This window comes from Amblyomma americanum, chromosome 9 (assembly GCF_052857255.1).
Source record: "Amblyomma americanum isolate KBUSLIRL-KWMA chromosome 9, ASM5285725v1, whole genome shotgun sequence".
Taxonomy (NCBI): domain Eukaryota; kingdom Metazoa; phylum Arthropoda; class Arachnida; order Ixodida; family Ixodidae; genus Amblyomma; species Amblyomma americanum.
The window spans coordinates 85,021,834-85,043,148 of NC_135505.1; the positions used below are offsets into that span (position 1 = coordinate 85,021,834).

A 21,315-nucleotide genomic window follows, 5' to 3' on the forward strand; every position below is an offset into this window, starting at 1 on the left:
TATAGATGTCCTCCAGTGTGACCAGTGAACAATTGTCACTGGAAAGGCTAAAGCCTACAATAAACGGTTGGCTACAATTGGTGTTTTTCTGGACCGCAGTGTAAATGTTTCCTTGCAAGCTCCTCCTGTGCAGCGTCCATTTCATTACCGACTGACTCTTGGTGCCTGTATCTTCTCATGCAACCTTATGTTTCAGCCGGCAATAAGATCGCCTCTACACAGGAGAGGCTTCCAAGTAGACACTTACTTAGCGGTCCAGGAAAAGGCCAATTGTAGCCAACCATTTATTGTAGGCTTTAGCCTTTCCAGTGACGATTGCTCACTGGTCAGATTTGAGGGCTCTATATGATGTACATTGGACAAACATGCGTACAGCCTTCATATCACTGAAGAAATTCCGACTGTGTTAGAAAAGCTGGATGAAGATAATTTGATGTCACATGCAAGGCGATTTGAAAACTATTATGCAATAACATAAGAGCCCCATGTCCCCACACGTGCTGGTGGTTCACGGAAGAGCCTTCTGTGACCTCTGCATGGTTGGCAGGTGTTGTTGGCTCTGAAGCAGGGGCACATAGCCACGGTGAGGGATTGGCCAGAGTTTGGAGCACATCCAAAGAGGAGAAAAATCCATCCAGACTCAAAAGTTCATCAATAAAAATTGTGGAATTTGGGAAAGTGAATAACCTCTTCCTTTCTTTCTTCTTTCACTCCCAGCTCCCTTTCTTTCTTAACTTGCCTGCCCCATCCATTCGGTGTCTGCCAAGATGTGGGACAACAATAGCACCATTTCCTTTCCTCCAAAACCGATTTTCTTTTTTTTAATATTTTAGCTACTTCTAAATAATTAGCTGAGCTTCTAAATAAGAACACGTTCACCAGTTCACCATGCCCGGTCAAGTTTCTATAAAGGACTGTAACCTCTGAATACTGGTTGCGCGCTTTCTTCTTTCAAATCATGCGTTGGACATTAGAATTGGATCGCCGTGTGCTGTTCGCTTGCAACCACTAAAGAATGTGTAACTGAATTTCTCCGTGATGCTGTTTCAGTTTCATCAGCCAAGCAATCTCTTTGACATGTAGCTGATGTTTTTCTCATTTGGGGAACGAAAAAAAAACTGCAGTGCAATTGCTTACACATTGCTTGTTGTCATTCCAGCTCGTGAAGCAGGCTGGCTTCAGTGTTCTAGTGGATTAAAACTATGTATCGGCGATCATATTGCAGTGGTCGGAATTTATTCTTTCCGGAATTCGGGGAGTAAATATTGGTTGACATTTGGAGACCACAAATTCGGTCACCATCAACAAATTTAGGTGGCGAAATGTTCCATAGGTCGGGTTTTATTGGGTCATATTTTTCAAAGGACAAGTTGCTGTGAGCATTCGTTTTTGTCTGGCATCTAAAATGCTTTACATTTTTTTGCTCTTTGCTTTGCGAATAATATGGAAAGCAGGTTGTTTAGCAAACCTTCTGTAAAATCTGATTTTTTTTTTTTCTTGTCTATCACAATCATTCTGCAGAGCACATTATCATGTACTCCATCGCACGGATGCGTCTCTGAAGCAGCTTTCTATTTTGCTTTTGTTTGTGCACTGCAAACCCGTTCTTTCAGTGGAAATGCAATCATTTTAAATGCAGAAGAGGCTATAAGAGCAGGTGGCCTTTAGCCTGGGTAGCACTAGACACAGTGGTGGCAATGAGACGGTCGGTTGGCATCCGCGCTTTTGCTTCCTGCTTCCAAAACATACCGTTTGAACTTGGGCTCGAATTAACCGCCGTCATAATTAAAAAGCTTTGTAAGAAGTTTAAAAGTTTGACTGAAAATGCCACCCTGCATGTGCGTACAAGATGTCGGCTAATGTTCTTGCGGTGTCTTCAGCTATGTCCACATGGAAACTAAGATTCCTATGGGACCTATTTTTGGGTAGAAATCGTGTTTAATCCAGAAACGAAAAATCCCAAGTACACGTCAAAGCCATCATTCGTAGATCAATTCGAAAACGAGATGGAATAAGGAAATTGAATTGTAAATTATTTAACTATCATAGGCCAATATGGCTGGTCCGTGCATGCTAATGCGAATCACGTTATTTGAAAAAACAAAACATGGAAGCCAAAAATTGGTGTCTACAGTACATATTTTTTTTAAATATGGTACCCATTTAGTACCCGTGCTGACGTCATTCGGGTTGTAATTAAGAAACTTCTTTGGCCGATCGAGCCGCAGTCGAATTAAACGGGACAAAGTGTGCCAGAAAACACACTGCAGCTTGGACTCCCCATGACCCAGAAATGACGAATGTGGCTCCTCCGAGTCCGTTGGGTGGTTAAAGACAGTCTACTGCAGAGTACCCATAAAAACTGCCCTCACTCACTCAAAAGCCCTTAGTCGATCATTAGTAATCCTGTGATCCCCACTGCTTCTCACCTGTTGTTTGCTCACTGCTGAAGAATGTGAAGGAGCGTTGACACATGCAGTACCCACCACCATCGTCAGCCGGTCTACGCCCACTGCAGGGTAAAGGCGTCTCCCATGTCCCTCCAGTTAACGCTGTCCTTTCCCAGCTGCGCCCACCGTATCCCCGCAAACTTCTTAATCTCACCCGCCCACCTTACCTTCTGCGGCCCCCTGCTACGTTTGCCTTCTCTTGGAGTCCACTCCGTTACCCTTAAGGACCAGCGGTTATCTTGCCTTTGCATTACATTCCCTGCCTAAGCCCATTTCTAGCTCTTGATTTCGACTAGGATGTCATTAGCCCGCGTTTGTTCCCTCACCCACTCCGCCTGCTTCCGGTGTCTTAATGTCACACCATCATTTTTCTTTTCATAGCTCGCTGCATTGTCCTCAACTTAAGCCGAAACCTTTTTCCTTAGTCTCCGCGTTTCTGCCCCATATATAGATGAGCACCGGCAAAGTACAGCTGTTGTATACTTTTCTCGTCAGTGATTTCGGCAAACTGCCAGTCGTGATCCGAGGGAACTTGTCATATGCGCTCCACTCCATTCTTATCCTTCTAGTTATTTCCTTCTCATGATCCGGAGAAGCTGGCACTGCCGTGCCCTAAGTATACGCAGGCAAGATACCGGGCAGCTATTTCAGGAGACGAACGATCTGATAACGAAACACCAAAGCATGAGGGCATTTAACCCTACAGACAGAGCAGGGCTAGCAGAGCTAGGGAAGTTAAATAGATAAGTGCAAGGTAGCTGACATAAGAAAGCTTAATATGCAGAGAATCGTGCATGCTCCAAGGAACGCAGGTGGACTAAAAGCGCTGAAGAGGAAACTAGGCATAGGTAAAAACCAGATGTATGCATTAAAAGACCAGGAGGGCAATGTCACTAGCAACATGGATAAGATTGTTAAAGTAGCCGCAGAGTTCTTCACAAATCTGCGCAGGAGCCAAAGTGATCAGAACATTATTGAGAGAGGCAGTGGCGCACAGAAATGTGTCATCCCGTCGGTAATGAAGGAGGAAGTAAAGAAAGGCGTAGGAGCAGTGCAAAGGGGAAAAGCAGCTGATGAGGATCAGGTAACAGCAGACCTCTTGATGGACTCGGGGGAGATTGTGCTAGAAAAACAAGCAACCCTGTATAGGCAGTGCCTTATCACCTTGTCTGCGCCAGAAGCTTGGAAGAACCATGACATTATCTTAATTGATAAGGAAGGAAGGGCCATGGACTTGAGAAATTATAGACCGATCAGCTTACTGTCCGTTGCCTACACGCTGTTTACTAAGTTAATCGCTAATAGAGTCAGGGCAACCTTGGACTTCAGTCAACCAAATGATCAGGCAGGTTTTCGTAAAGGACATTCCACAATAGATGATATTCGCACTGTCAGTCAGGTGATAGGGAAATGCACAGAATATAACCTTCTATGAACAAACCAATAGCAAACCCCTGTATATAGCCTTCATTGATTACGAGAAAGCATTTGACTCGGTGGAAACCTCAGCAGTCGTGCAGGCATTGTGGAATCTGGGTATAGAAAAGCCTTACGTCAAAATACTGCAAGAGATCCATGGCATCTGCACAGCTACCGTAGTCCTCCGTAAAGTCAGCAGTAAAATTCCAATAAAAAAAGGCGTCAGGCAGGGGGACACGATCTCACCAGTGCTATTCACCGCCTGTTTGCAGGGGATATTCCGAGGCCTGGATTGGGAACATTTGGGGGGATAAGAGTTAACGGAGAATGCCTAACTGATATCTGCGGTTTGCTCATGACATTGCCTTGCGTAGTCACTCAGGAGATGAACTGCAAATGATGATCAATGAGTTAGACAGGCAGAGGAGAACGGTGGGTATGAAAATTAAAATCCATTTACACGGTCGTGCCAACACTCAAGAAGCAAAGAACATTTAAACATGTGCTGCTCAAACGCTGTCCCAAGTTTGGCGTGTTAATTTCTCCTGGCATCAAGTTGGCAGGCCCACAAAGTTGATGAATAGCTGGATGATTATGTGCCAAACTGTATGACACACAATGTTAGCGTAGGAGCCTGTGTGTAGCCACATGTGCATGGATGCTGGGCTGCAGTCGTGCCCGTGCTGCTATCAGCGCAATTCGGGGAAGCTTTCATAATAAAGTCTTCAGTCCTCCAGGACCCAAAATGAGGCAGAGAAAATGTCATTGGCAAGCAAAGGTGCACACTTGCACAACTGCCCAAAGAGAACAGTGTTGAGGAGCTGATTGTAAGTTTCATATTTATTCAAGTGTCTTTAGCCCACAACAGACCTATATTAAATGGAAGACCGGCAGTTCCCAGCTGTCGTGTAGATACTGGCCGTGCATCCAGTCACGTAGCACAGTGAACTCTCTGCATTCAGACGATTCATGCACTTTTGGTAACAGTCTAATGTGGAAACAATCAATTACTACCAGGTGCTAAATGACCAATTGCTTTCATGAATGACTTCTTTTATATGCACTGACGGAATGTGAGAGACTGTGAGCACGCAGAAACACAGTGTCAAAATTATCAGATAATGCTGACAACAAAGTCCTTAACACCAGTCGTCCCAGTAGTTCCTCCCCTTATCAGCTGGCTTGTACTATGAGACAGAAATGTGTTTGCTACCAGTAACCAGAGTTAGTCATGACTACTGCCCCTAATTATGGGCTCTGAGAAAAACCACCACATACTGCTGGGCACGTGCCATCTGCCATATATGTGTTCAATGCAGTGAACCCAATGATTGGTTGTTCAGGTTTTGTGTATGTTAACATTTTGAAAGATGTTCTGCTCTTGTCACACTTGCGTCGTTATGTTAAGCAGCCTAATTATTATCCATTTGAGCAATTGTACAAAGTTGAGTCACTGGCCTCAAGAAAAATGCAAACATCTAGCAATGATCGCATTTTCCATTCAACTCGGTGCAACATACGAGGCACTGTTAGGGTCTTACGAAGCCTCATTAAGTCACAGCAGGTCAGAAGAAATGCACTACCACAGGCAACTGGAAAAGGCAGTGTAATGAAACGGACAGGAGAGCAAATCTGGAGCCTCGCCTAACTTTTCTGGCTGACGTTTACAACAGCCTGAAAAGTTGAACATAACAATTCGGCAACCTTTTAGTTTACTTTGTACATTCTGCTTAAAGACGGGGAACAATGCAAATCGCTGTTGCCAGTAGCAAGCTTATAGAAGCATACCTGCTGTTTCCCCAACCTCCATAGCAAACAAAATGCTGCATTCTCCTTCAAGATGGAGAGCTCAGATGCTTCCTGCTACACGTACAGCAATTTGACGGTATGCACTACTGCTGTACCGCAGTGAAACGCTTGTATGAAGCCCTGCGCTGCTCTTAGCCAGCAGCCATTAATTAGCCCATTTCAACTTACCTTTTAGTCACCAGAAGCACATTCAAGGGCTCTATGGTCACTAGAAAAGCAGCTGCAGCTGTAAAATGAGTTTGTCATGGTTCTCATATTGGTATGCAGTTACCCCTCGTTTATAAGTCTGAAAACCGACTGCTGAAGTGTAGGGCAAGACTGGATGACCCCAATGTGACCTATACTGACATGTAACAACGTCATGCAATTAAATCACCGTTCGGACAACTGAAGGGAGGAGCGTCCAGACAAGGAGAAGAACTTTATGCATAGGACGCCATGCAGCACCTCGCTGTTCCTCTCCTCCCGGTCTGAATTAGCTTCTGGGGTTATGCAAGGTAACATGCCACGAATTCTGCTCTTGCGCCGAGCAAGCAATGCGCGTTTGGCGTCAAGGTGAACTTGCCACCCCCATCGCCAAACCAGTAAGACACAAGCCACACGTTTAAAAAAAAAAGCACCTCTTTATTAGAGCGACTGACTGAACAGCCGCTACAAGTGGAAAAAATAATTTACATGACTATGAGGGTATGGACAATAAATTAACATGAGGGGTGAATGACTAGCTATCACAGTCTGCGGCTAACTCAGTCCACTTCTTCGACCGTGGGTCCGGAATGGTGTGGAGCTGCCGACGCATGCTTGGGTCCCTGCTGCTGCTGCTGGTGGAGCTTGCTCATGATGGGCATGCAGGCCTGCTGCAGCTCCCTGAGCCGGTGCTCGTACTCGTCCTTCTCGGCCAGGCTGTTGGCGTCGATCCAGGAGATGGTCTCCCGGCACTTGGACAGCACGGATTCCCTGTCGGAGGACGTCAGCCTGTCCCCGGCTTCTTCGGCGGCCTGCTTGACCCCGTAGACATAAGATTCCAGGGAGTTACGAGCGGCCACCCTCTCTCGCTGTGCGTCGTCCTCCTGCTTGAACCTCTCGGCTTCGGCCAGCATGCGCTCGATGTCCTCCTTGGAGAGGCGGCCCTTGTCGTTGGTGATGCGGATGCTCTCCTGCTTGCCCGTGCTCCTGTCCCGGGCCGACACCTGCAGGATGCCGTTGGCGTCCAGGTCGAAGGTCACTTCGATCTGGGGCACGCCGCGGGGCGCCGGCGGGATGCCGTTGAGGTTGAACGTGCCCAGCAGGTGGTTGTCCTTGGTCAGGGCGCGCTCTCCTTCGTACACCTGGATGGTGACCGCCGGCTGGTTGTCCGCGTAGGTGGTGAACGTCTGCGAGGTCTTGCAGGGGATGCGCGAGTTGCGCTCCACGATGCGCGTCATCACTCCGCCCGCAGTCTCGATGCCCAGCGACAGCGGCGCCACGTCCACCAGCAGCACGTCGCGGATCGTGTCGCTCGAGTCGCCGCTCAGCACGGCCGCCTGCACCGCGGCTCCGTAGGCCACGGCCTCGTCCGGGTTGATGCCCATGGACAGCTCCTTGCCGTTGAAAAAGTCTCGCAGCAGCTTCTGCACCTTGGGGATGCGCGTTGAGCCGCCCACGAGCACCACGTCGTGGATCTGGGACTTGTCCATCTTGGCGTCGCGCAGGGCGCGCTCCACGGGCTCAAGGGTGCTGCGGAACAGGTCCATGCAGAGCTCCTCGAAGCGGGCGCGGGTAATCTTGCTGTAGAAGTCGATGCCTTCGAACAGGGCGTCGATCTCGATGCTCGCCTCGGCCGAGCTGGACAAGGTTCGCTTGGCGCGCTCGCAGGCCGTACGCAGTCTCCTCACCGCCCTCGGGTTCACCCGCAGGTCCTTGCGGTGCTTGCGCTTAAACTCCTGCACGAAGTGCTCCACCATTCGGTTGTCGAAGTCCTCGCCTCCCAAGTGGGTGTCTCCCGCCGTTGAGCGCACTTCGAACATGGAGCCTTCGTCGATGGTCAGCACGGAGACGTCGAAGGTGCCGCCTCCCAGGTCGAAGATGAGGACGTTCTTCTCGCCGCGCAGATTCTTGTCCAGCCCGTAGGCCAGAGCGGCGGCAGTGGGTTCGTTGATGATGCGCAGCACGTTGAGGCCGGCGATGGCTCCGGCGTCCTTGGTGGCCTGCCTCTGCGAGTCGTTGAAGTAGGCTGGCACCGTGATGACGGCGTCGCTCACTTTCTTCCCCAGGTAGGCCTCCGCCGTCTCCTTCATCTTACTCAGAACCATGGCGCTGATCTCTTCTGGGTTGAAGCGTTTCCGCTCGCCCTTGAACTCGACGCTGATCTTGGGTTTGCCTCCGTCGCTTTCCACCTTGAAGGGCCAGTGCCGGAGGTCGTCCTGGATCTTAGGGTCGTCGTAGCGGCGTCCGATCAGCCTTTTGGCGTCGAACACTGTGTTCTCCGGGTTCATGGCCGCCTGTGCCTTCGCTGCATCGCCGATCAGCCGCTCCGTGTCCGTAAAGGCCACGTAGCTTGGCGTCGTCCGGTTGCCCTGGTCGTTGGCGATGATCTCGACGCGGCCGTGCTGGAACACACCCACGCAAGAGTAAGTGGTGCCTAGGTCGATGCCGATTGCCGGCACGTCTCCCATTGTTCGGCTAGGCATGATGATTGTGTTTGTGAAAGTTGCGTTCCGTTCAGAACACTCGTTCGCTTGATGCACTCAGTGAAATCTGTCGAACGCTTTGCGCGGCGCGGCATTTATACCATTCGCGCGCTTCTCTAGAAGCGCCCAGAAATTACGCGAGCAGCGCCAACCAATCGAAGCAAAGCGGGTCACTGACGTCACGCGACCTGCTCTGCGATTGGTCGTCGGCGGTAGGAAAGCTCCAGAGTGGTCTCGCGTCGTCTGCTCTCGGCTAACGAAGAGCAAAAAGAATACAAAAAAAATTGATGCCGCGATGTAGGGCCGCTTTTCTTGCTTCAGAGGTGCACTGTGCCCTTAATACCGTGCCTAAGTGAATTAAGCAACTCTTTGGACACTAAAGTTTGCGCGCACTAAATATTCTAGTTTGGTTTTTTGCGCTCCAAGGCCTTCGCAGCCATTTGTAGACATATCCGAGAGCACGCGAGAACGTTCGAGAAATTGCGGGATCAAAACAAGCTAGGCTGAGGAAGATGGCCGCGCCCAGTCGGTTAGAGCGCTCTGCTGTGCAAAATTTCCTCCAACAAACGCAGCGACTCCCATTCTAGTTTATTTTTTCCGCTTTCAGTCACTACGACATTGAAACATTAACAGGCATTGTATACTATTATGCACATTAAGCCATTGTCCCGTCTCCGTTCTCCAATTTAACAGGACCCCTGTCCTTGCGTCGTCCAATCTATCAGCCTACATACTATTACCACTCCTTTTCCCGTCAAAACTTTCGTGTACCCAGCAATTAATCGCCTGTGTCTTGGCCACTCCCCCGCAGTGGGTATGTGCCAGCAATGTCAGAGGCCTACCTACCTAGTCGGAATTTCGCCTCGTTTTTATCGTTGTGTACTACTCGTCGGCTTGTGGAACAGAGATTGGGATTGCTGTTTACTTTGAAGCTTTTGAAGTCATGTTTTCTTGCAAAACCGTGATCGTAATGAGTACGTTTTAGTACCCATTGTTCGATTCCCATTCAGCCCTGCTTTTCGCCCAACGATGCGATGAGCCAAGCTCAGGACATGGTATTTTACCTGCCCTTGCTCCCACTCTAAAGCCCCCACTCAGGGGACTCCCTCCGATGTTTTTGATCAGCTCGCCTCTCGATATCTCCTGCCCCTTGTGTCATCTTCCTACCCGGCTTACTCGGGCGGACCGAACCCCGATCTGGACCACCCGTTCACTCTCCGGGAGCTGGAAGCGGCTCTGGCTGCTATTGCTGCCTGATCGGCTCCCGGTTAAGGCGCCATTACACACACAACACTTGGTAACCTTCCTGTCCGCGCCGAAGAAGTGCTCCTTCGGACGTTCAATGAGGCCTGGGCCTCTTCCCTCATTTCTATGCTTCACAAGCCGGGCAAACCTCCGCAAAATCTCCCGGACGTCGTGCGGTGGTAAGAACCTTGAGTGAATGGTCTTGACTCGGATCTATAATTTTCTCGAGGTTCTTCCCCCATTCTTTTGTCTGCCTCCGACGCCCCGTCAATGCACTGCACATGTTTCTGATCCTCCAGCACTCCTTTCTCTCACCTACCCGCACCCAAATTCGCGCACTTAATTGTAACCGTCGATGCCCGCAAGCCCTTCGACGGTGTGTGCCACGACCACATCCTCTCTCAACTCGCCTCCCTGGCCTGTGGCTTCTGCGTGTACTCTTATATCCGCCCATTCCTTGCCAACCGAGTGGCTCGCTTTCGAGTAGACACCCATCTCCGCGACCCCCCACCACCTCACTCGTGACTCTCCTCAAGGTGCTGTTCTCTCTTCTACCCTTTTCAGTCTCGCTATGACCCCTCTCACCTCGCAGCTACACGAAAATTCCCAACCTGCACCACATCTTTTACGCCAACGACATGACTCCCTGGTGTTTGTCTGGCTCTCCCGGTCACATAGAGGACACCCTGCAATGTGACCTCGATCTCATCGACTCCTTTTTCACTACTGCTGGCCTCTCTCTTGCTCTGGAGAAATCCAAGCTGCCCCTTCTCAACCACTCCTCATACCACCGCTCGCACAACCACTTTGTCTCTCTCCATCTTTCTGGCTCTCCCCTTCCTGTCGTCACCCAGTGCAAAAGTTTCCTGGGTTCTGTTTGCGTGCGGCCAAGAATATGCACATCCTTCACCTCGTTGCCACCACCTGCCACTCGATAACTCACCTCCTGCGGCACGCGGTCACTCGGCGCTTAGGTCCGCACGAGGGTCATGCGTGCCAAATTGCCTATGTGCTCGCCCTCAGCAAGGTCTTGCACTTTGTACGCTACGTTTCGTTCACTCAGACTCAACACTCTTGACACTGCCCTTTTGGGCCTCTGCAAGGCAGCTTTCGACCTCCTTATCACTACCTCCACTGCTAAGCTCTTTGCCGCGGGCCTCTTCCACCCTCTACATTCTGTTCTCACTGTACGCCGTGACTCGAAGCTTGCCCAGGTTTCCCTTACCCGTCGGTGGTTATTGGCTCAGGCGGGTGGCTCTCTCATTCCCATTTCCACCTCTGCAACCTTTGCCACTCTTATCTCCAGTCCGGCTCCCAATCTTCTTATTCTCCCCCTCACGACCAACATATTCCCCGTCCTGCACGCCCGCCGTCGTCACGCAGCCGCGCAGCACCATTCCCTTGTCTTTGATACTCAGTGTGTGGCCTACAGGGATGCCTCTTTCCAGCTCCTGCAGATTCCTGCGGCTGCGCCCTGTACCTCCCCACCTTCCCGCAACTTTAACCCACACCAGCGTGCCGCACCTGCGCCCTCCGGACCCACTGTCTCTCGAGGTCCTCGCCGTCGCGCATGCCCTGCAGTCATTTGCCCTGCTTGCCTCTCTCTCAGAGTGCACAGTCTATTCTGATTCTCAAGCCGCGGTCTACCACGTACAAAACCGCACCCTACCCACTCCAACAGATGGTTGAACGAGCGGTCTCCGCACTGCACTCTTCCGTCGTTTTCCTCCGCCGTGTCCCTGGCCATTCAGGGATTGACGGCGATTAGCTGGCCCATCAGCTCGCCTGCGACGCTCTTTACCGGGCGCCATTGATCCCCGGCCTGAGGCCTCGGAGGACGGTGCAAGATTCTCCCTGCGCCGCACCATAAAGGAGGTCTACCACGAGCTCCGGCTCGACAAACGCCTTTACCCTCGCCCTCGTTCTTCACTCATCGTGCTGAAGGCTCGCCGCCTCCTACGCATCCAAATGGAAGCAGTCATCACCCACTCCCACCTCCCCCTTCATCGTCGTCGATCGGACCCTTCCTGTCCCAACTGCTTCTCTACCCATGCGGACTTGGCCCATTGCCCCATCTATTGCGCAGCTGCTCAGCATTCAGGTTCCTATCCCCGCCCTTCTCCATCCATCACCGCCTGGCTTGACAGGCGTGGCGCTAACGGGGAAGATGATCAGCGACGGCTGGTCTTCACGGCGGTTGACATTCTCGGCCTGCAAATTATGGCCGGATAAAGGTGTACTAGTACTACTACTACTATTTTAACAGCCGTCATTAGGATATTTCTGGTAAAAAATCAGCGTGCTTTCCACAAAACAAAACCGTTTAATCCACATAGCCCACCCTCCTTTTACTTCTGAGCTCCAAGGCAGGGGCAAGGGCGCACGCCAGCGAAATATTGCAGGATCATTCTGATTAACCGTGCTGTAGTTGAAGACGCCCCCAATTTATTATACATGTGCGTCTTGCGCAATTCATACAGTAAAATTTGATGTCCTCTCTTTTTTGTAAGTGGGGAGGGGGATTACATCCTCTACGCTTTACCACCTGCCATGCGTGGCAGGTGGCGGGTCGCAGCTGGCTGTTTTGTGTACCAACTTCGGCGGCATGTTGACAGGGTCCATACCATGGTAGCCACTTTCCAGCCTCAACCCCAGAATAGGAGAGGGGATCTTCCTCGCTCCTATTTCCCACCTGCCAACCGTAGTAGGTCGCATCTGGCTCTTACATGAACCAACCTGCAGCTGGAAAAGTGTGGCACCACCGGCGGGTGTGGTGGCATGGGGCGCTTATGCTGTCTAATAATAATTTGCAATTGGCCATGCACGTGGCATTCAATTAGGCTCATCCTGTTTGTCTAACACAGTAGGAATTTCTTCGGTGACATGAGGCCTGTACAGATCTATGCAACATACGTTTTATAGATGTCCTCCAGTGTGACCAGTGAACAATTGTCACTGGAAAGGCTAAAGCCTACAATAAACGGTTGGCTACAATTGGTGTTTTTCTGGACCGCAGTGTAAATGTTTCCTTGCAAGCTCCTCCTGTGCAGCGTCCATTTCATTACCGACTGACTCTTGGTGCCTGTATCTTCTCATGCAACCTTATGTTTCAGCCGGCAATAAGATCGCCTCTACACAGGAGAGGCTTCCAAGTAGACACTTACTTAGCGGTCCAGGAAAAGGCCAATTGTAGCCAACCATTTATTGTAGGCTTTAGCCTTTCCAGTGACGATTGCTCACTGGTCAGATTTGAGGGCTCTATATGATGTACATTGGACAAACATGCGTACAGCCTTCATATCACTGAAGAAATTCCGACTGTGTTAGAAAAGCTGGATGAAGATAATTTGATGTCACATGCAAGGCGATTTGAAAACTATTATGCAATAACATAAGAGCCCCATGTCCCCACACGTGCTGGTGGTTCACGGAAGAGCCTTCTGTGACCTCTGCATGGTTGGCAGGTGTTGTTGGCTCTGAAGCAGGGGCACATAGCCACGGTGAGGGATTGGCCAGAGTTTGGAGCACATCCAAAGAGGAGAAAAATCCATCCAGACTCAAAAGTTCATCAATAAAAATTGTGGAATTTGGGAAAGTGAATAACCTCTTCCTTTCTTTCTTCTTTCACTCCCAGCTCCCTTTCTTTCTTAACTTGCCTGCCCCATCCATTCGGTGTCTGCCAAGATGTGGGACAACAATAGCACCATTTCCTTTCCTCCAAAACCGATTTTCTTTTTTTTAATATTTTAGCTACTTCTAAATAATTAGCTGAGCTTCTAAATAAGAACACGTTCACCAGTTCACCATGCCCGGTCAAGTTTCTATAAAGGACTGTAACCTCTGAATACTGGTTGCGCGCTTTCTTCTTTCAAATCATGCGTTGGACATTAGAATTGGATCGCCGTGTGCTGTTCGCTTGCAACCACTAAAGAATGTGTAACTGAATTTCTCCGTGATGCTGTTTCAGTTTCATCAGCCAAGCAATCTCTTTGACATGTAGCTGATGTTTTTCTCATTTGGGGAACGAAAAAAAAACTGCAGTGCAATTGCTTACACATTGCTTGTTGTCATTCCAGCTCGTGAAGCAGGCTGGCTTCAGTGTTCTAGTGGATTAAAACTATGTATCGGCGATCATATTGCAGTGGTCGGAATTTATTCTTTCCGGAATTCGGGGAGTAAATATTGGTTGACATTTGGAGACCACAAATTCGGTCACCATCAACAAATTTAGGTGGCGAAATGTTCCATAGGTCGGGTTTTATTGGGTCATATTTTTCAAAGGACAAGTTGCTGTGAGCATTCGTTTTTGTCTGGCATCTAAAATGCTTTACATTTTTTTGCTCTTTGCTTTGCGAATAATATGGAAAGCAGGTTGTTTAGCAAACCTTCTGTAAAATCTGATTTTTTTTTTTTCTTGTCTATCACAATCATTCTGCAGAGCACATTATCATGTACTCCATCGCACGGATGCGTCTCTGAAGCAGCTTTCTATTTTGCTTTTGTTTGTGCACTGCAAACCCGTTCTTTCAGTGGAAATGCAATCATTTTAAATGCAGAAGAGGCTATAAGAGCAGGTGGCCTTTAGCCTGGGTAGCACTAGACACAGTGGTGGCAATGAGACGGTCGGTTGGCATCCGCGCTTTTGCTTCCTGCTTCCAAAACATACCGTTTGAACTTGGGCTCGAATTAACCGCCGTCATAATTAAAAAGCTTTGTAAGAAGTTTAAAAGTTTGACTGAAAATGCCACCCTGCATGTGCGTACAAGATGTCGGCTAATGTTCTTGCGGTGTCTTCAGCTATGTCCACATGGAAACTAAGATTCCTATGGGACCTATTTTTGGGTAGAAATCGTGTTTAATCCAGAAACGAAAAATCCCAAGTACACGTCAAAGCCATCATTCGTAGATCAATTCGAAAACGAGATGGAATAAGGAAATTGAATTGTAAATTATTTAACTATCATAGGCCAATATGGCTGGTCCGTGCATGCTAATGCGAATCACGTTATTTGAAAAAACAAAACATGGAAGCCAAAAATTGGTGTCTACAGTACATATTTTTTTTAAATATGGTACCCATTTAGTACCCGTGCTGACGTCATTCGGGTTGTAATTAAGAAACTTCTTTGGCCGATCGAGCCGCAGTCGAATTAAACGGGACAAAGTGTGCCAGAAAACACACTGCAGCTTGGACTCCCCATGACCCAGAAATGACGAATGTGGCTCCTCCGAGTCCGTTGGGTGGTTAAAGACAGTCTACTGCAGAGTACCCATAAAAACTGCCCTCACTCACTCAAAAGCCCTTAGTCGATCATTAGTAATCCTGTGATCCCCACTGCTTCTCACCTGTTGTTTGCTCACTGCTGAAGAATGTGAAGGAGCGTTGACACATGCAGTACCCACCACCATCGTCAGCCGGTCTACGCCCACTGCAGGGTAAAGGCGTCTCCCATGTCCCTCCAGTTAACGCTGTCCTTTCCCAGCTGCGCCCACCGTATCCCCGCAAACTTCTTAATCTCACCCGCCCACCTTACCTTCTGCGGCCCCCTGCTACGTTTGCCTTCTCTTGGAGTCCACTCCGTTACCCTTAAGGACCAGCGGTTATCTTGCCTTTGCATTACATTCCCTGCCTAAGCCCATTTCTAGCTCTTGATTTCGACTAGGATGTCATTAGCCCGCGTTTGTTCCCTCACCCACTCCGCCTGCTTCCGGTGTCTTAATGTCACACCATCATTTTTCTTTTCATAGCTCGCTGCATTGTCCTCAACTTAAGCCGAAACCTTTTTCCTTAGTCTCCGCGTTTCTGCCCCATATATAGATGAGCACCGGCAAAGTACAGCTGTTGTATACTTTTCTCGTCAGTGATTTCGGCAAACTGCCAGTCGTGATCCGAGGGAACTTGTCATATGCGCTCCACTCCATTCTTATCCTTCTAGTTATTTCCTTCTCATGATCCGGAGAAGCTGGCACTGCCGTGCCCTAAGTATACGCAGGCAAGATACCGGGCAGCTATTTCAGGAGACGAACGATCTGATAACGAAACACCAAAGCATGAGGGCATTTAACCCTACAGACAGAGCAGGGCTAGCAGAGCTAGGGAAGTTAAATAGATAAGTGCAAGGTAGCTGACATAAGAAAGCTTAATATGCAGAGAATCGTGCATGCTCCAAGGAACGCAGGTGGACTAAAAGCGCTGAAGAGGAAACTAGGCATAGGTAAAAACCAGATGTATGCATTAAAAGACCAGGAGGGCAATGTCACTAGCAACATGGATAAGATTGTTAAAGTAGCCGCAGAGTTCTTCACAAATCTGCGCAGGAGCCAAAGTGATCAGAACATTATTGAGAGAGGCAGTGGCGCACAGAAATGTGTCATCCCGTCGGTAATGAAGGAGGAAGTAAAGAAAGGCGTAGGAGCAGTGCAAAGGGGAAAAGCAGCTGATGAGGATCAGGTAACAGCAGACCTCTTGATGGACTCGGGGGAGATTGTGCTAGAAAAACAAGCAACCCTGTATAGGCAGTGCCTTATCACCTTGTCTGCGCCAGAAGCTTGGAAGAACCATGACATTATCTTAATTGATAAGGAAGGAAGGGCCATGGACTTGAGAAATTATAGACCGATCAGCTTACTGTCCGTTGCCTACACGCTGTTTACTAAGTTAATCGCTAATAGAGTCAGGGCAACCTTGGACTTCAGTCAACCAAATGATCAGGCAGGTTTTCGTAAAGGACATTCCACAATAGATGATATTCGCACTGTCAGTCAGGTGATAGGGAAATGCACAGAATATAACCTTCTATGAACAAACCAATAGCAAACCCCTGTATATAGCCTTCATTGATTACGAGAAAGCATTTGACTCGGTGGAAACCTCAGCAGTCGTGCAGGCATTGTGGAATCTGGGTATAGAAAAGCCTTACGTCAAAATACTGCAAGAGATCCATGGCATCTGCACAGCTACCGTAGTCCTCCGTAAAGTCAGCAGTAAAATTCCAATAAAAAAAGGCGTCAGGCAGGGGGACACGATCTCACCAGTGCTATTCACCGCCTGTTTGCAGGGGATATTCCGAGGCCTGGATTGGGAACATTTGGGGGGATAAGAGTTAACGGAGAATGCCTAACTGATATCTGCGGTTTGCTCATGACATTGCCTTGCGTAGTCACTCAGGAGATGAACTGCAAATGATGATCAATGAGTTAGACAGGCAGAGGAGAACGGTGGGTATGAAAATTAAAATCCATTTACACGGTCGTGCCAACACTCAAGAAGCAAAGAACATTTAAACATGTGCTGCTCAAACGCTGTCCCAAGTTTGGCGTGTTAATTTCTCCTGGCATCAAGTTGGCAGGCCCACAAAGTTGATGAATAGCTGGATGATTATGTGCCAAACTGTATGACACACAATGTTAGCGTAGGAGCCTGTGTGTAGCCACATGTGCATGGATGCTGGGCTGCAGTCGTGCCCGTGCTGCTATCAGCGCAATTCGGGGAAGCTTTCATAATAAAGTCTTCAGTCCTCCAGGACCCAAAATGAGGCAGAGAAAATGTCATTGGCAAGCAAAGGTGCACACTTGCACAACTGCCCAAAGAGAACAGTGTTGAGGAGCTGATTGTAAGTTTCATATTTATTCAAGTGTCTTTAGCCCACAACAGACCTATATTAAATGGAAGACCGGCAGTTCCCAGCTGTCGTGTAGATACTGGCCGTGCATCCAGTCACGTAGCACAGTGAACTCTCTGCATTCAGACGATTCATGCACTTTTGGTAACAGTCTAATGTGGAAACAATCAATTACTACCAGGTGCTAAATGACCAATTGCTTTCATGAATGACTTCTTTTATATGCACTGACGGAATGTGAGAGACTGTGAGCACGCAGAAACACAGTGTCAAAATTATCAGATAATGCTGACAACAAAGTCCTTAACACCAGTCGTCCCAGTAGTTCCTCCCCTTATCAGCTGGCTTGTACTATGAGACAGAAATGTGTTTGCTACCAGTAACCAGAGTTAGTCATGACTACTGCCCCTAATTATGGGCTCTGAGAAAAACCACCACATACTGCTGGGCACGTGCCATCTGCCATATATGTGTTCAATGCAGTGAACCCAATGATTGGTTGTTCAGGTTTTGTGTATGTTAACATTTTGAAAGATGTTCTGCTCTTGTCACACTTGCGTCGTTATGTTAAGCAGCCTAATTATTATCCATTTGAGCAATTGTACAAAGTTGAGTCACTGGCCTCAAGAAAAATGCAAACATCTAGCAATGATCGCATTTTCCATTCAACTCGGTGCAACATACGAGGCACTGTTAGGGTCTTACGAAGCCTCATTAAGTCACAGCAGGTCAGAAGAAATGCACTACCACAGGCAACTGGAAAAGGCAGTGTAATGAAACGGACAGGAGAGCAAATCTGGAGCCTCGCCTAACTTTTCTGGCTGACGTTTACAACAGCCTGAAAAGTTGAACATAACAATTCGGCAACCTTTTAGTTTACTTTGTACATTCTGCTTAAAGACGGGGAACAATGCAAATCGCTGTTGCCAGTAGCAAGCTTATAGAAGCATACCTGCTGTTTCCCCAACCTCCATAGCAAACAAAATGCTGCATTCTCCTTCAAGATGGAGAGCTCAGATGCTTCCTGCTACACGTACAGCAATTTGACGGTATGCACTACTGCTGTACCGCAGTGAAACGCTTGTATGAAGCCCTGCGCTGCTCTTAGCCAGCAGCCATTAATTAGCCCATTTCAACTTACCTTTTAGTCACCAGAAGCACATTCAAGGGCTCTATGGTCACTAGAAAAGCAGCTGCAGCTGTAAAATGAGTTTGTCATGGTTCTCATATTGGTATGCAGTTACCCCTCGTTTATAAGTCTGAAAACCGACTGCTGAAGTGTAGGGCAAGACTGGATGACCCCAATGTGACCTATACTGACATGTAACAACGTCATGCAATTAAATCACCGTTCGGACAACTGAAGGGAGGAGCGTCCAGACAAGGAGAAGAACTTTATGCATAGGACGCCATGCAGCACCTCGCTGTTCCTCTCCTCCCGGTCTGAATTAGCTTCTGGGGTTATGCAAGGTAACATGCCACGAATTCTGCTCTTGCGCCGAGCAAGCAATGCGCGTTTGGCGTCAAGGTGAACTTGCCACCCCCATCGCCAAACCAGTAAGACACAAGCCACACGTTTAAAAAAAAAAGCACCTCTTTATTAGAGCGACTGACTGAACAGCCGCTACAAGTGGAAAAAATAATTTACATGACTATGAGGGTATGGACAATAAATTAACATGAGGGGTGAATGACTAGCTATCACAGTCTGCGGCTAACTCAGTCCACTTCTTCGACCGTGGGTCCGGAATGGTGTGGAGCTGCCGACGCATGCTTGGGTCCCTGCTGCTGCTGCTGGTGGAGCTTGCTCATGATGGGCATGCAGGCCTGCTGCAGCTCCCTGAGCCGGTGCTCGTACTCGTCCTTCTCGGCCAGGCTGTTGGCGTCGATCCAGGAGATGGTCTCCCGGCACTTGGACAGCACGGATTCCCTGTCGGAGGACGTCAGCCTGTCCCCGGCTTCTTCGGCGGCCTGCTTGACCCCGTAGACATAAGATTCCAGGGAGTTACGAGCGGCCACCCTCTCTCGCTGTGCGTCGTCCTCCTGCTTGAACCTCTCGGCTTCGGCCAGCATGCGCTCGATGTCCTCCTTGGAGAGGCGGCCCTTGTCGTTGGTGATGCGGATGCTCTCCTGCTTGCCCGTGCTCCTGTCCCGGGCCGACACCTGCAGGATGCCGTTGGCGTCCAGGTCGAAGGTCACTTCGATCTGGGGCACGCCGCGGGGCGCCGGCGGGATGCCGTTGAGGTTGAACGTGCCCAGCAGGTGGTTGTCCTTGGTCAGGGCGCGCTCTCCTTCGTACACCTGGATGGTGACCGCCGGCTGGTTGTCCGCGTAGGTGGTGAACGTCTGCGAGGTCTTGCAGGGGATGCGCGAGTTGCGCTCCACGATGCGCGTCATCACTCCGCCCGCAGTCTCGATGCCCAGCGACAGCGGCGCCACGTCCACCAGCAGCACGTCGCGGATCGTGTCGCTCGAGTCGCCGCTCAGCACGGCCGCCTGCACCGCGGCTCCGTAGGCCACGGCCTCGTCCGGGTTGATGCCCATGGACAGCTCCTTGCCGTTGAAAAAGTCTCGCAGCAGCTTCTGCACCTTGGGGATGCGCGTTGAGCCGCCCACGAGCACCACGTCGTGGATCTGGGACTTGTCCATCTTGGCGTCGCGCAGGGCGCGCTCCACGGGCTCAAGGGTGCTGCGGAACAGGTCCATGCAGAGCTCCTCGAAGCGGGCGCGGGTAATCTTGCTGTAGAAGTCGATGCCTTCGAACAGGGCGTCGATCTCGATGCTCGCCTCGGCCGAGCTGGACAAGGTTCGCTTGGCGCGCTCGCAGGCCGTACGCAGTCTCCTCACCGCCCTCGGGTTCACCCGCAGGTCCTTGCGGTGCTTGCGCTTAAACTCCTGCACGAAGTGCTCCACCATTCGGTTGTCGAAGTCCTCGCCTCCCAAGTGGGTGTCTCCCGCCGTTGAGCGCACTTCGAACATGGAGCCTTCGTCGATGGTCAGCACGGAGACGTCGAAGGTGCCGCCTCCCAGGTCGAAGATGAGGACGTTCTTCTCGCCGCGCAGATTCTTGTCCAGCCCGTAGGCCAGAGCGGCGGCAGTGGGTTCGTTGATGATGCGCAGCACGTTGAGGCCGGCGATGGCTCCGGCGTCCTTGGTGGCCTGCCTCTGCGAGTCGTTGAAGTAGGCTGGCACCGTGATGACGGCGTCGCTCACTTTCTTCCCCAGGTAGGCCTCCGCCGTCTCCTTCATCTTACTCAGAACCATGGCGCTGATCTCTTCTGGGTTGAAGCGTTTCCGCTCGCCCTTGAACTCGACGCTGATCTTGGGTTTGCCTCCGTCGCTTTCCACCTTGAAGGGCCAGTGCCGGAGGTCGTCCTGGATCTTAGGGTCGTCGTAGCGGCGTCCGATCAGCCTTTTGGCGTCGAACACTGTGTTCTCCGGGTTCATGGCCGCCTGTGCCTTCGCTGCATCGCCGATCAGCCGCTCCGTGTCCGTAAAGGCCACGTAGCTTGGCGTCGTCCGGTTGCCCTGGTCGTTGGCGATGATCTCGACGCGGCCGTGCTGGAACACACCCACGCAAGAGTAAGTGGTGCCTAGGTCGATGCCGATTGCCGGCACGTCTCCCATTGTTCGGCTAGGCATGATGATTGTGTTTGTGAAAGTTGCGTTCCGTTCAGAACACTCGTTCGCTTGATGCACTCAGTGAAATCTGTCGAACGCTTTGCGCGGCGCGGCATTTATACCATTCGCGCGCTTCTCTAGAAGCGCCCAGAAATTACGCGAGCAGCGCCAACCAATCGAAGCAAAGCGGGTCACTGACGTCACGCGACCTGCTCTGCGATTGGTCGTCGGCGGTAGGAAAGCTCCAGAGTGGTCTCGCGTCGTCTGCTCTCGGCTAACGAAGAGCAAAAAGAATACAAAAAAAATTGATGCCGCGATGTAGGGCCGCTTTTCTTGCTTCAGAGGTGCACTGTGCCCTTAATACCGTGCCTAAGTGAATTAAGCAACTCTTTGGACACTAAAGTTTGCGCGCACTAAATATTCTAGTTTGGTTTTTTGCGCTCCAAGGCCTTCGCAGCCATTTGTAGACATATCCGAGAG

The 21,315-nt window shown here is 50.0% G+C and overlaps 2 protein-coding genes across 2 annotated transcripts; both read right to left on the reverse strand.

Moving 5' to 3' along the window:
* Nucleotides 1-1,021: 1,021 nt before the first annotated feature.
* Nucleotides 1,022-8,466, reverse strand: LOC144105582 (heat shock protein 68-like). Its single transcript, XM_077638701.1, has one exon. The coding sequence runs from the start codon at nt 8,345-8,347 to the stop codon at nt 6,425-6,427; it is 1,923 nt and encodes a 640-aa protein (XP_077494827.1). The 5' UTR covers nt 8,348-8,466; the 3' UTR covers nt 1,022-6,424.
* Nucleotides 8,467-13,530: 5,064 nt separating this feature from the next.
* On the reverse strand, nt 13,531-20,975 carry LOC144105585 (heat shock protein 68-like). Its single transcript, XM_077638705.1, has one exon. It carries the CDS (start codon nt 20,854-20,856, stop codon nt 18,934-18,936), a length of 1,923 nt encoding a protein of 640 aa, XP_077494831.1. The 5' UTR covers nt 20,857-20,975; the 3' UTR covers nt 13,531-18,933.
* Nucleotides 20,976-21,315: the final 340 nt, after the last annotated feature.

Coding starts and splice junctions, on each gene's coding strand:
- LOC144105582 (XM_077638701.1), bottom strand. CDS start 8,347: ATGCCTAGCCGAACAATGGGAGACGTGCCGGCAATCGGCATCGACCTA.
- LOC144105585 (XM_077638705.1), bottom strand. CDS start 20,856: ATGCCTAGCCGAACAATGGGAGACGTGCCGGCAATCGGCATCGACCTA.